At 39.0% G+C, this 14,682-nt stretch overlaps 1 gene segment (V, D, J or C); it reads left to right on the top strand.

Moving 5' to 3' along the window:
• Positions 1-4,956: 4,956 nt before the first annotated feature.
• On the top strand, positions 4,957-5,467 carry LOC134318964 (Ig kappa chain V region 3381-like). The segment is given in 2 exon segments: positions 4,957-5,008; positions 5,115-5,467. Coding segments are annotated over 2 exon segments (405 nt in total).
• Positions 5,468-14,682: the final 9,215 nt, after the last annotated feature.

Below are 14,682 nucleotides of genomic sequence, written 5' to 3' on the forward strand. Positions count from 1 at the left end.
GTCCCCCACCTTTGCTTTTGCCGCTGAGTTTATTATTCCTGTCAGCTCTCACAGTGGTGAAGCCGGTTATATCCACATTGGCATCGGGAGTGTTGCCGGTTAGGCATGTTTCCGTAAAACAAAACAGACTGCATTCACAGTATATCCTCTGATTTCTCACCAAAGCCGCTAGCTCGTCCGTCTTGTTTACCAGCGAGTTCACATTTCCCATCACCACAGAGGGACTAGATGGTTTATATCTCCTACGCTTTTCCAATCGCTTAGCTTTTAGCTTAGCACCAGCTCTGCATCCTCTGTATTTGCGCTTGAGTTCCTCCGGGATGGGGTGCATTATGCCGAAGCGCCCCATTGTCCGAAGTTCTAGTAGGTCATCCCTCGAGTACACGAAGTTTGTACCACTAGCGTGAATAAAGCAATGGCTTTGTAACCTATTCCAGACTGGTAGATTTCAATGATTTTGTTTCAGATCTGTATTTGAAGCTCTTTAGAATGTTACATCATGTGCTGCTTTTTGAGACCTTCTACCCTGCTTCACATTATCAAAAAGGTTCTAGTTAAGTCATGTTTAGATTAAACAGGTCTGGCAGTAATCGTGTCTGAGTGTGGCTAGTGAAATTCAACCATGTTGTCAACTGAATTTAGTTAACTGGTTGATTTAGTAGCAAAGGGGGCAATTACTTGTTCACACAGTGATATAGGTTTTGAATTAATCTTTATATTTGAGAAATGAAATGATCATTCAGAAGCTGCATTTTGTGTTTACTATTGTTGTATCTTATTACACGAACTGGCAAAAATAGAAAAAAATTGGGAAGAGAGCAAATACCTTTTTCTTAGCCGTGTATGTTGCTGAAACACCTGAACTAGGAAATAACTAGGAGGGGTGTTCACATATTTTTGGTAATATAGTGTTGTGTTGCTACAACAGAACGTGTATCAAGAAAAATCTAAACTTAACTGAAAACAATCTCAAAACAAGACAGAAGCTTTCAAGAATCAATAATGAGGCAGAGGAAAAAGGTTCTATATGGCTCTGCTCCCAGACCATTATTCTGGGAATTGTTGATAACATCTCGTGATTTTCCCAGAACCTTAAGTTCACCAAGATACACAAAAGCAAGTTTAACTGGCTGCCTGCACAGACCAGATTTGACCGCTAAAATATGCGAAGAACATCTGATAAGTAAAATCTGCGTCAATATGTGAAAAACAAGTTTCTTAAGCGGGTCAGGATGACCCAGACTGTTCTTGCGCGTTAAGATAGACAATAAACTCCTCATATTCCAATACAGGTGTTAAATAAACTAGGACGGATTTTGGACTCAGCAGAAGATGTGTGGAGTTTAAGAGAAACAGCCTTTAAGAAATCGTTTTTTGTCCCCCCACACTAACACAGATATAAAATGATGGCAGTTCTGGAGCAAACTTTGCTGAGCTAGAGATGAAGTGAAATATATATGAATATGAAAGTTCTGCTTTGTATCAAATTCAAATTCACTTAAACATGAGTTTCATCATCAGAACTTTAGCCAGAATCACCTACTAGTGCTTGTAAGCATCCCAGCACAGAAGCTGCACCCACTATCACCTCATTGTTCACCTCCAGATGTTCAGTCCTTAAAACTGGAATATTTGTTACAGATCAATCTGATTATTTTAACTTTTCCGATTCATCTAAAACAATGTCAACTGGTGTAGCATAAAAAATAAACAACTAATATATATGTTCACATTAAAAACACACATTTACTATATATGCTTTGTCTGTGTTATATTGACTTGTGACTTGACTGTATTTTGTAACTTGTGAACATCTCTGCTGTGATGGGTGTGTGGGAGACATTTCCAGTTAATGCCTAATCTTCAGAATTAATGCCCAACAAATGTATGTGGAGGTGTCTACATACTTCTGACAATGTTTAACCATACTAAACCCTTATAAAACAAATCAGTTCTTGTTGAACATCAGTGCCTGACAAATGTCTTTTAGCTGAATTGGCAGAAATGTTAAAAATCAAACTCCATTTATTTTGTGGAAAACCTTCCCAGAATAGTGGAGACTGTTATTCCCTCTCTATATTGATAACTGTGGTTTTAAAATACATTGTCCTGCATGGTCACAGTCAGGTGTTCACATATTTTTTGTCATGTAGTTTATTTTTAGTTTTTATTCATGTAAATCTTTTATGTGTTTTAGCTGACAGTTCTATGACCACTAGGTGGCAGTATTACATCTATGAGTGACACATTCAGAGATATCATTCTAATAAAACCACAGATGAAAATGACTAAAGATCAAAGACTTTTGATAGATGCAATTTTAAAGGATCTTCAAATGTTATTCACACCTCAGACAGAAATGTAATAATGAATGAAGGAGCATAAATATGTGGACGTGGTTGGTGTTGAAATGAACAATCTGAAATAACTCCACTCTCAATGTTGTATCTAATGAATCTTTTCTAGATAATTGATCAATTCTACACACTCATATTATAATTAAGAGGTTTATTGAAAAGTTGCAAAGAAATCAGCTCTCCCCAGGCTCTTAGGCTGCAGCGTTCTGAGTCTTCACCCCCAGCGGGAAGATGAAGCACAGACCCCGTACTGTGCATGCAAAACGTTTTTATATTCCTTGCCGAAATCTTATGCTCGCAAAGTGACACGTACCCCTAGTCACCAACCGGTCCTAACTGTTTTTTTTCCTGGCTTTAGCTGATCTATGGTTTTACCAAATGTTTGGGGGGTGGGTGTGTGTGCGCAGCTGGGCACAGCTGCACAGCTGGGCACAGCAGTTACGGAGAGCCGGATGTGCCGAAGGCTGAGGAATTTAAAGCTCTCCCCCCCTTATATGGGGTTGTTCTGTACCACGAGTTATTTACCACGAATTTTATTAGGCACATCAAACAGCAATGTTTTGTGAAGGAATCACCTCTGAACTTTAACTTCTGGTTTGGAGAAAATATCTAGTGTTGGTACTACTGATGTTCTCCTTATTCACATGTTTTTACTCTGAGGTCTGATCTTTCCTCCTGAAGGTGAATAAAAGAACGTGTGTATGTGTGATGACCTTCAATGCTTCATTTCTTCATGATTTCTCAGTGTTACAGCAAGAAGTGTTTATTCACATTTCTAAAGGGGTGCAGCTAATTTTAATGAGTAGAAGCTAAAGTGAGAGAACATGGGGTGAAAGTGAGATTTGCATGAAGATGGCTGAGTGATCTGCTTTCTCCCAGAATAGAGCAGCACTTTCACCAGATGTTCACCACTTCCTTCATCCAAACTCACTGAAGCACAACACACAGCACTGAATCTCCAGCTAAAGATCTTCTCTCCTAACACTCATCATGATGATGAACTAGAAGAAAAGACCAGACAATGTCCAAAATCAAGCTTTATTTCAGCACAGCAAAACTACAGGAAGAGCAACAGGACACTGAACAGAGGAAAGACAGAAATGCAGCATTGTGTAGAACTGAAACTCCATTGTAGAAGCATGTGGAAGTGTCTCCATGTTCAGTTCTATCTGGGAGCTGCTAGCCTTCACACTGGTTCTTTCTGAATACGACGGGATGATCGACGCCACCGTGAGAGACCTTACAGCCAAACTCCTCCCCCTTTTCCCACTGTGCTTTGGTGAGGGTCAGGGTGCTGCCACGCCTCCAGTTGCCCCCTTTCAGTTCTTCTGCTCCCGTCACCACCCCATCCTCCAGCACTTTGCCGTTCACTGTCCAGCTCACCAGCGCCCCCTCTGGAGAGTAACCAGACAGCAGGCAGAGCAGCGAGGCCGATCCCTCAGACAGCTGCAGAGAGGAGGGAGGGAGCAGAGACACGGACGGCTTCACCGTGGGACCGGCTGTACAGGAGAAACAGAACAAAAAGTCCCATTTAGAAACGTTTCCACATCATTTCCTCCTTACTGCTTATTAAGCATCCAGACTGGAAACCTTCATCTGTGTTCAATCATCAATGCAGTGCTGCTGCACACTGTTCTCACATCACTGCAGTTCAGTAGAAACATCTGCAAGCCTCTGTTAGCTCATATTCAATATCAACTCTTATTACTTTAGCATTCAACACACTGATCTCCATTTTTTGTTTACTGCTGGCGCCATCAATGAACTAACAGGGATCGTAATTACATCAGTTATGAGGAGGTTTTGTGCCGGTAGCAGAGGTGAGATTTGAACTCACAAGCTTGAGATGTCAGTTTAGGTTATCTAGCGTGTTTTACCACAGCACCTCAGAAGTTAAGATTCTTTTACACATCACTTTAGAAATATAAAGATTTATATCAGCTTGTTGTTAGATGTTCTACATGATTTTTAAATCTGCATTAATTAGTGAGTCAGTTTGATCTGTAATACTGATGGTATGTTAAATAAACTGTTTAATCTTATTGTGAGCACCAATCACTTATAAATACTTTTAAAATGTATATTTTAACTCGTTCATCCATCAGCATCTTATCATAATTAGGGTCATGGGGTGCTGAAGTTTAACCCAGAGCTCATTAGTTGAAACGCAGAAAGACACCTGATTAATTGTATTTTTAAAAGCATTTATAAGTTTATACTTATACTTGCAATATATTTTTAACATCTTTAATGTTTGTTCAATACAGTTAAGTGCATTTGTTTTCTAGGGCAGCTTAACATTTACTAACAAAAAAACTGTATATTAATGAAATGTCAGTTATTCAGTAGTTGTATATATTTATTAAAGGTTAAACTACTTACTTTTTACAATGAGTTTGGTTCCTCCACCAAAAGTGTAGCACAGTGATACATTCCAATGAAGCCGTCGTACAAAAACCTCTGTTCCACTCCAGTGATTCCACACACACACACACACACACACACACACACACACACACACACACACACACACACTATAAGAGCTGTAGTTCTGATCAGACTGGGTTCAGGACTTTCAGAGTCACTGAGACGCAGCACAATGATGAAGGTTCTGATTCTACTGCTGAATACACTCGGCCTCCTCACTCAACGTGAGATTCACTGTTTATTTACTATCTTCATATCAGTCCTCCAACATCAGCGCTCACCATCACCGTCTCTTTATCACCTTCAACTTTTCTCTCTTCTTCTCTTTAGAGTCGTTTGGACAAATCATCATGACTCAGACTCCAGGATCTCACTCGGTTTCTCCAGGACAAACTGTTACCATCAACTGCAAAGCCAGTCAGAGCGTTGGCAGCTACCTCGCCTGGTACCAGCAGAAACCTGGAGAAGCTCCTAAACTTCTGATCTATTATGCAACTACTCGTCAGTCTGGGATTCCTGGACGTTTTAGTGGAAGTGGATCTGGTACAGAATTTACTCTTAAAATCACTTCAGTTCAGGCTGAAGATGCAGGAGATTATTACTGTCAGCAGGGTAACAGCGGGTACACACAGTGTTATTTGCTGGTACAAAAACCTCCCTCAGCTGTAGAGGAAGTTCTCTGAAACACACACTGATCTGAGAACATCTGCAGAGCTGCTAAAGCTGCACTCCACTGAACATCATCATCTACAAAGCACTACAGTACTGAGCATGTTCCTCTCTTTGTGGTGTTCTCCTCACTGTGGAACAGGGATTCTCATCAGCACATGGAACATCTCACTAGTAGAATGAAGGTTTGAGATGAAGCAGCAGTGCTAGAAGAGATGATATGAATTAAACCATCATGACATGTTATGTACATTCAGATAGATGTGATTAAAGTAATTGTTAAATACACTATACGGCCAAAAGTATGTGGACACCCCAGTCCAAATCCATGTTCTCAAAAAACCCTCCCCCCTACTTTCCACAAGACGTCAGGTTCTGATGCTGGACATGAAAACCTGCCTCACAATTGATGTTTTAATTCAGTCCAAAGGTGTTCAATAGGGTTTAGATCAGGACACTAGAGTTCCTCGTCATATCACGTCCTTAAGAACCTTGCTTTGTGCACAGGGACATAGTCATGCTCAAACAGGAAGGGGCCTTCCCTAAACTGCTGCCACAAAGCTATAACCATATCATTTATATAACTGGTTTTTTACACCTGTTTGCAATGAGTGTGGCTGAAACACATGAACCTAATAATTAGGAGGGGTGTCCACATACTTTTGGTCATATAGTGTATGGTCTGATCAATTCAAGTATCAGTTCATACAAACAATAAAATGTGCTGAGAACGATTCATCACTTAGATCAAATCTCCTGATTGGTCGTTTCATGATTGAATAGATTCCTTTCTATCTCATAAATCACTGAACACGTAACACTGTGCAGAATTACAGATGAGCTACAGTCAGTAACAGTATACCTACAATGTGAACATGTGGTAGATTCACCTAATAGTGGATATGAGGAGGAGGAGGAGGATCTTCATCTACACTCTCTGTACTCTGAAAATAAAAGCTGATCATCATTTGATGTGGTATTAAACATAACCAGTTCTTAACAATACAAACTATCAATTACTTTCTATAGTAAATAAAGGGAGGGGGCGCTCGAGATCCCGAGGATGAAGGACGCTTTTCCCGGTCACTCTGTGTAGTATTAAGAAAATTTGATTAATTAATGCAGTTTTTTATTCTTTTATTTGATGGATATTATTAAGGTAACATTTTGCACATTGTGGGGCTGTTTTGCAAGTTTGGTTCAACTATGTCAGGCTCTAAACAGAAAGCAGACGTGACTCGCGCAGGCCGCAACAAAGTTTTGCAATCCACTGAAGCTGCTTCATCGGACGCGACGGGATAACTCCTCTAATATTACGTACATTCCAAATCTAGGTCAACTTCGGGATATGCTGGAGGCATTAAAACATGACATATGTGGAAGGATTGACTCTCTGGCATCGGATTTCCACGAAGAGGTTGCTTCTGTTCGAAACGAACTGAGGAGTGCGATTGAGCCTCTAAAACTCAAGATTAACACGCATGAATAAACTATTAAGGACCTGGAGCATGCATGCTCAAACCATAGCGGCAAGCTAACCAAGGCCAGTTTAATGTTTTGAAATCCCAAATAAGTATATTAACAGATAAATGTGATGACTTAGAAGGAAGATTTAGAAATAACATCTGTCTAGTTGGATTACCTGAAGCTATGGAAGCCCAGCGCCCAACTAACTTCGTTGCTCAGCTATTAACGGATATTCCTGGCCTAGACGAGGTGCCATTACTAGATGGAGCGCATCTCATTTTGCGTCCAAAATCTAAAGTCGGTGACACTTCTCGTCTTTTTGTGATTAGGGTGAATTTTTTCCATGTTCGAAATGAGATCCTACGCCGAGCCAGTGAAGTCTCCCGCTGAACACTTTTATGGTACCAGAACAAAATTCTCTTCATTTTTGCTGACTATACTACTTCCGTTGCCAAGAAATAGGCGGCTTTTGGAGCAGTGAAACGGCAGCTGCACACATGTTCTGGCATCAAATTCGGATTATTGTATCCAGCTATTCTGAAGATTACTTTATCCGATGATACTTCGCACATGTTTGATGACCCAAACGCTGCTATGGCTTTTGTTAATACCAGCTTAAAAGACTTTTTCGGTATTAGATTACACTATATCTTTGTTATACTCCGGTGATTCTGGCAAATATTTACGGCCCAAACTGGGACAATGACATTTTTTTTTTCCAATTAGTCTTCTCTAAATTACTCATGCTTTCAACTCTTTTCCAACTTATTTGGGGGGGGGGGGGGGGGGGGGGGGGGACTTCAATTGTTGGCTTAATCCTACTCTGGACCGTTCTTCCACCAGACACAGAGAACTGTCTGCTAAAACCATACAATCTTTTATGACTGAATTCCACTTCATCACAGCTTTACTCGTATTAACTTTTTTTTATAGATAATCATCTAATCCCATCATTGCGCTCTTGCTCATACAATGCAATAGTCATATCAGATCATGCCCCAGTATTGATGGACTTACACTTTCTAAAACATAAAGGTATCTGAACATGGAGATAAAACAGGTTATTGGCTCATCTGTTGCTAAAAGCTTCAGTAGCTCATCAGATTCCTCAAATTTGTAAATAAAAAGAGGATAAGAGACAGTACAGGAGATACTTCCTTATTTTTTTTTTTTTTTTTTTTTTTTATTTAACCAGGAAATTAATCTCACTGAGATTTACAATCTCATTTGCAGGAGAGTCCTGGCCAAGATAAGCAGCAACATACTACATAGTTACACCTACACAAACAACATACAACAAACATGAATACATAATATAGACATAACAATGATCATTTAAAACAATTACAAACCGTTTTACCTATGTCCATATTCAAAAACATGTTTTTAAAATGACTTAAATTCACCAAATCCTGCAATTTTAAAACATTCTGCAGTATATTCCAGTCTGATGGTGCAGCATAATTAAAAGCCTGTTTCCCTAATTTCGTACGTGCCAAGGGGACCTTAAGAAGATACAAGGTGCAAGAGCGCAGACAGTAATTTCCAGGTTCTTTACGATTTATAAAATTGCATAAATAAGAAGGTAATAAACCTAAGATAGACTTATAAATTAAAGTGTACCAATGTACTTATATATCAGCTGATTGTTCTTTGACCACATGATGGCAGTATTGCATCTCTGAGTGATACATTCAGAGATTATCATTCTAATAAAACCACAGAGGTAAATAAATAAATAAAAATGAATTTCCACACGTGTTTCATCTGAAGCTTTTTCTTCCTCCCAAAAGTAAATCTAGTTATTAAGTAAGTGAGTTTGGTTCCTCCACCAAAAGTGTAGCACAGTGATACATTCCAATGAAGCCGTCGTACAAAAACCTCTGTTCCACTCCAGTGATTCCACACACACACACACACACACACACACACACACACACACACACACACACACACACACTATAAGAGCTGTAGTTCTGATCAGACTGGGTTCAGGACTTTCAGAGTCACAGAGACACAGCACAATGATGAAGGTTCTGATTCTACTGCTGAATACACTCGGCCTCCTCACTCAACGTGAGATTCACTGTTTATTTACTATCTTCATATCAGTCCTCCAACATCAGTGCTCACCATCACCGTCTCTTTATCACCTTCAACTTTTCTCTCTTCTTCTCTTTAGAGTCGTTTGGAGAAATCATCATGACTCAGACACCAGGATCTCACTCGATTTCTCCAGGACAAACTGTTACCATCAACTGCAGAGCAAGTCAGAAAATTGATGATGATCTCCACTGGTACCTGCAGAAACCCGGAGAGGCTCCTAAACTCCTGATCCATGGTGTATCTAATCTTCATTCTGGGATTCCTGGACGATTTAGTGGAAGTGGGTATGATATAGAATTTACTTTAAAAATCACTGGAGTCCAGGCTGAAGATGCAGGAGATTATTACTGTCAGCAGGATGAAGCTTTTCCACTCACACAGTGTTATTTACTGGTAAAAAAACCTCCCTCAGCCGTAGAGGAAGTTCTCTGAAACACACACTGATCTGAGAACATCTGCAGAGCTGCTAAAGCTGCACTCCACTGAACATCATCATCTACAAAGCACTACAGTACTGAGCATGTTCCTCTCTTTGTGGTGTTCTCCTCACTGTGGAACAGGGATTCTCATCAGCACATGGAACATCTCACTAGTAGAATGAAGGTTTGAGATGAAGCAGCAGTGCTAGAAGAGATGATATGAATGAAACCATCATGACATGTTCTGTACATTCAGATAGATGTGATTAAAGTGAATGTAAAATACACTGTAGGGCGGCCCCCTACTCTGCAGTTCTAACAGTCTTCATTTACATTTACATTTACATTTTCAGCATTTAGCAGACGCTCTTATCCAGAGCGACTTACAGAAGTGCTTCCATAGTGAACATTTCATTCCTTAAGTTTAGATAGACAACAGTCGAAGAACACAACTCTGCTAAAACAAATGGAAAAGATTGGAATAAAGTGTTAGTAAATAAGTACCAATCAGCCTAAGTGTTTAGTAAAAAGGTGTGTTTTTAATCGTTTTTTAAAGACAGCAAGAGACTCAGATGTTCGGACAGACAGAGGAAGTTCGTTCCACCATTTGGGCGCTAGAACAGAGAACAGCCTTAATGCTTGTCTTCCTTTAGTCTTCACTCTTTTGAAAGTTTTCCACAAGACATCAGGTTCTGATGCTGGACATGAAAACCTGCCTCACAATCGATGTTTCAATTCAGTCCAAAGGTGTTCAATAGGGTTTAGATCAGGACACTAGAATTCCTTATCATATCACGTCTTTATATACTCATGGTATATAAAGGGACATACTCATGCTCAAACAGGAGGGGGCCTTCCCTAAACTGTTGCCACAATGCTATTAGCTTATACTTTAAATAACTGGTTTTATACACCTGTTTGCAATAAGTGTGGCTGAAACACATGAACCTAATAATTAGGAGGGGTGTCCACATACTTTTGGTCATATAGTGTTCAGTCTGATCAATTCAAGTATCAGTTCATACAAACAATAAAATGTGCTGAGAACGATTCATCACTTAGATCAAATCTCCTGATTGGTCGTTTCATGATTGAATCGATTCCTTTCTACCCCATAAATCACTGAATACGTAGCACTGTGCAGAATTACAGATGAGCTACAGTCAGTAACAGTATACCTACAATGTGAACATATGGTAGATTCACCTAATAGTGGATATGAGGAGGAGGAGGAGGATCTTCATCTACACTCTCTGTACTCTGAAAATAAAAGCTGATCATCATTTGATGTGGTTTTAAACATAACCAGTTCTCACCAATATAAAATGATAGCTGATGATCAGATGATCATGAGGATTCTACAGAATATTTAAGATGAAATACTGACTGGTTCCAGTTTCTGCTGTTGATGGTTAAAATGGTCTGTTTGTTCCACAGACCAGCATCTCAGTTCCAGCTCAGTTCAGCTAAACCTTGTAACTCTTTCTGATCATTTATTACAACTTTTATATAAAACTATCATCTGTCTTTATTTAGATAATATGGAGTATTTTAAATTATGTGGACACCCCTCCTAAATACTGAGTACATGAGTGCAGGTCACAATTACTATAGTAAATAAAGGGAGAATAAGAGACAGTACAGGAGATACTTCCATATGTAGCAGCTGATTGTTCTTTCACCATAAGGTGGCAGTATTGCATTTCTGAGTGACACATTCACACTGTTCCACTACAGTGATCACACACACACACACACACACACACACACACACACACACACACACACACACACACACACACACACTACATGCTTCAGTGCTCTGTCAGTGTTTAAAGCTCTGTGAGTTTAACACTTCATGACTGAGAGCTGCTGACCAGCCTATTCACCCACATCAACCATGACCTTCATCTCCATCTTCATCTGCACACTGGCTCTCTGCACTCAAGGTAACACGATGCTTTATGTTCTACTGGTGAGGAGGCTCTGCCATGTGGAGAAGATCCACTAGATGAACTTCAAACGCCACATGGTTCTTCATGTAGTGAACGTCTTTATTCTTCTTATTGTTTTCAGGATCCAGAGGTCAGGTGACTGTGACTCAGAGTCCTGCAGTAAAACATGTTGATCCAGGAGCTTCAGTCACCATCAACTGTAAAACCAGTTCTGACGTTTATCGTTTTTTTGGTGCCAATTGTTTAGCCTGGTATCAACAGAAACCTGGAGAAGCTCCTAAACTCCTGATTAAATATGTAAAGCAGTTACCATCGGGTATTCCTGATCGTTTCAGTGGCAGTGGATCTGGATCTGACTTCACTCTGACCATCAGTAGAATTGAGACTGGAGATGCAGGAGATTATTACTGTCAGAGTGTACATAAGATCAGTAGTAGCTACATCTTCACACAGTGTTATATGGTGGTACAAAAACCTGGGTGAGTGGAAGTGTACAGTAACTGCACTGCTGCAGCTGGGACCGACTGCAGGTGCTGAGGGGGAGGATGTGATACAGTACAATCATTCACTCTGTACAGGAAACACCTCACTCACTCACTACTTCTCCTAAATACAAGCTTTATTATTATTAACATAATAACAACCACTTCATCCTGATCAGGGTCACAGTGGTGTAAAGCTGGTGTAGATCACAGACACATTTACTTGCTCATTTAGTCCCAGGAGGATTTATAGCAGCCTATCCATCTTTTGCATTGCAGAAGTACCTCCATCAAGAGGTGAGAATTGAACCCAGGTCTCAACAATATTAGTTGCAATATACTAACAAAAAAACTCCTGCATTGATTGGTGCACACCTTTATACCCAACCAACAGGATTGAACTTCACCTTATTACAGCTAACAATCAGCAGCTGGAGCTCATCTAGTACAACCCCTGGCAAAAATTATGGAATCACCACTCTTGGAAGATGTTCTTTCAATTGTTTAATTTCGTAGAAAAAAAATAAATCACAGACATGCCACAAAACTATCATTTCTAAAACTGTCAACCCTCTGGCATTAAGAAACAATAAAAAAAGAAACAAATATAATAGTTGTGGTCAGTCACAATTGCTTTTTTTTAGATCAAGTAGAGGAAAAAAATATGGAATCACTCAAATCTGACTAAAAAATTATGGAATCATTAGCAAACACTGCACCATTATTACTTTGTTGCACCACCTCTGGCTTTTATAATGGTTTAAACTCTCTGAGGCATGGAGTTAACTAATGACAAACAGTATTCTTCATCAATCTGCCTTCAACTGTCTCTTATTGCTGTTGCCAGATCAGCTTTGCAGGTTGGAACCTTGTCATTGACCATTTTCTTCAATTTCCACCAGAGATTTTCAAATGGATTGAGATCCGGACTATTTGCAGGCCATGCCATTGACATTATATGTTTTCTTGAAGGAAAGTTTTCACGTCCTTTGCCCTATGGCAAGATGCATTATCATCTTGAAAAATGAAGTCATCATCACCAAACATCCTTTCAACTGATGGAATAAGAAAAGCGTCCAAAATTTCAATGTGGACTTTGGCATTTATTGAAGACCATCTCCCCTGTGCCTTTACCCGACATGCAGGCCCATATCATCAACAACTGTGGAAATTAACATGTTTTCTTTAGGCAGTTATCTTCATAAATTTCATTGGACAGACACCAAACAAAAGTTCCAGCATCATCACCTCGCCCAGTGCAGATTCGCGATTCATCACTGAAGATCACTTTTATCCAGTCACCCACAGTCCACGATTGCTTTTCTTTAGCCTACTTTAACCTTGTTCTTTTCTTTTTAGGTGTTAATGATGGCTTTTGTTTGGCTTTTCTGTATGTAAATCCCATTTCTTTTAGGTGATTTCTTACAGTTCAGTCACAGACATTGACTCCACTTTCCGGCCACTTGTTTCTCATTTGTTTTGTTGTGCATTTTCTGTTTTCAAGACATATTGCTTTAAGTTGTCTATCTTGATGCTTTGATGTCTTACTTGGTCTACCAGTATGCTTCCCTTTTACAACCTTCCCATTTTGTTTGTACTTGGTCCAGATTTTAAACACAGCTTACTGGGAACAACCAACATTTTTTGCGACATTCCACAATGATTTATCTTCTTGAAGGAGTTTTATAATCCTCTCATTTGTTTCAACTGACATATCTTGTGTTGGAACCATGATTCATGACAATCTGCTTTGTGCAACAGCTCTCCGAGGTGTAAGCACTCTTTTTAAACTGAAGAATAATTAGCAAATCTAATCTGCTGCACACTCAAAAAACAAAGAATTGGCATTCGTTCTTGTTAAGCAAACAAATCAAATTGATATTAATTGATTTGACCCATTTTTAAAATGTACTTAAAATATCTGTGTTAATACAACGTAATTATCCTAATTGTTAAATTGACCTAAATCAATCAACTGAAACAAAAGAGAATAAATTGAGTTTATCAAACTCTCGCGAGGTTTTAAGTTCATTAAACAAAAAAATTACTTTTGATTAACTTAAAAAAGTTAAGTAATTGAACAGAAAACCCTCCCATAAACGTGTAAGTCCGCCCCTTTTCAGCTGATTTTCTTGTCTTAGTGTAGCCATTTTTTCTTGTGTTCAAATTACTTTTTACTTTTCATTTAAGGCTTTTTGGAAAAGTAAACGTGTCTTTCTCGAATATCTTTTGGAAAGTAGAACCTTTGTTAAACTAAGTCGACGAACTTTATTCCCCCGACTGTGCTGTGTTTGAGTAGCATGTACACCAGTCTGACGGAGCTTTTTCATCTTTCATCCGTTAACCCAACTCCAGTCTAATGTTGGTAAGTGTTGTACTTTACTTAACAATTTTGTTTAAAATAAATGATCTTAATGTTGACACTAAATAAATAATCAAACAGCGCTGCTTTATTTGCCGTATTTAGGCTACATGCTAGCATGCTAGCCTTCATACGAAGCAAAGAGTGTGCTGGCTTGTTTTATTGTAATCCTTAAATGAACGCTATTAATGTTGATATTAATATTTTTGTTTCTTGTTTCTTTGTTTTGTTTTAGAGAGCTGCCAGCCAAACGTTAAGAAATCAGCTTGCCGTGTGAAACAGTACAGGTTCATGATTACTGTAAAGAGCTGTTTGTGCTTTCATACAGTCTGTACAGTTTTTAATGTTTCCTTGACATGTTGTATTTTAAGTAAATACTTCTGAAGTGAAATAAAAAAGAGAAGAATTTTATGATTGTTTTTCTATAAATAAACATTT

Source organism: Trichomycterus rosablanca, chromosome 1, assembly GCF_030014385.1.
Source record: "Trichomycterus rosablanca isolate fTriRos1 chromosome 1, fTriRos1.hap1, whole genome shotgun sequence".
Taxonomy (NCBI): Eukaryota; Metazoa; Chordata; class Actinopteri; order Siluriformes; family Trichomycteridae; genus Trichomycterus; species Trichomycterus rosablanca.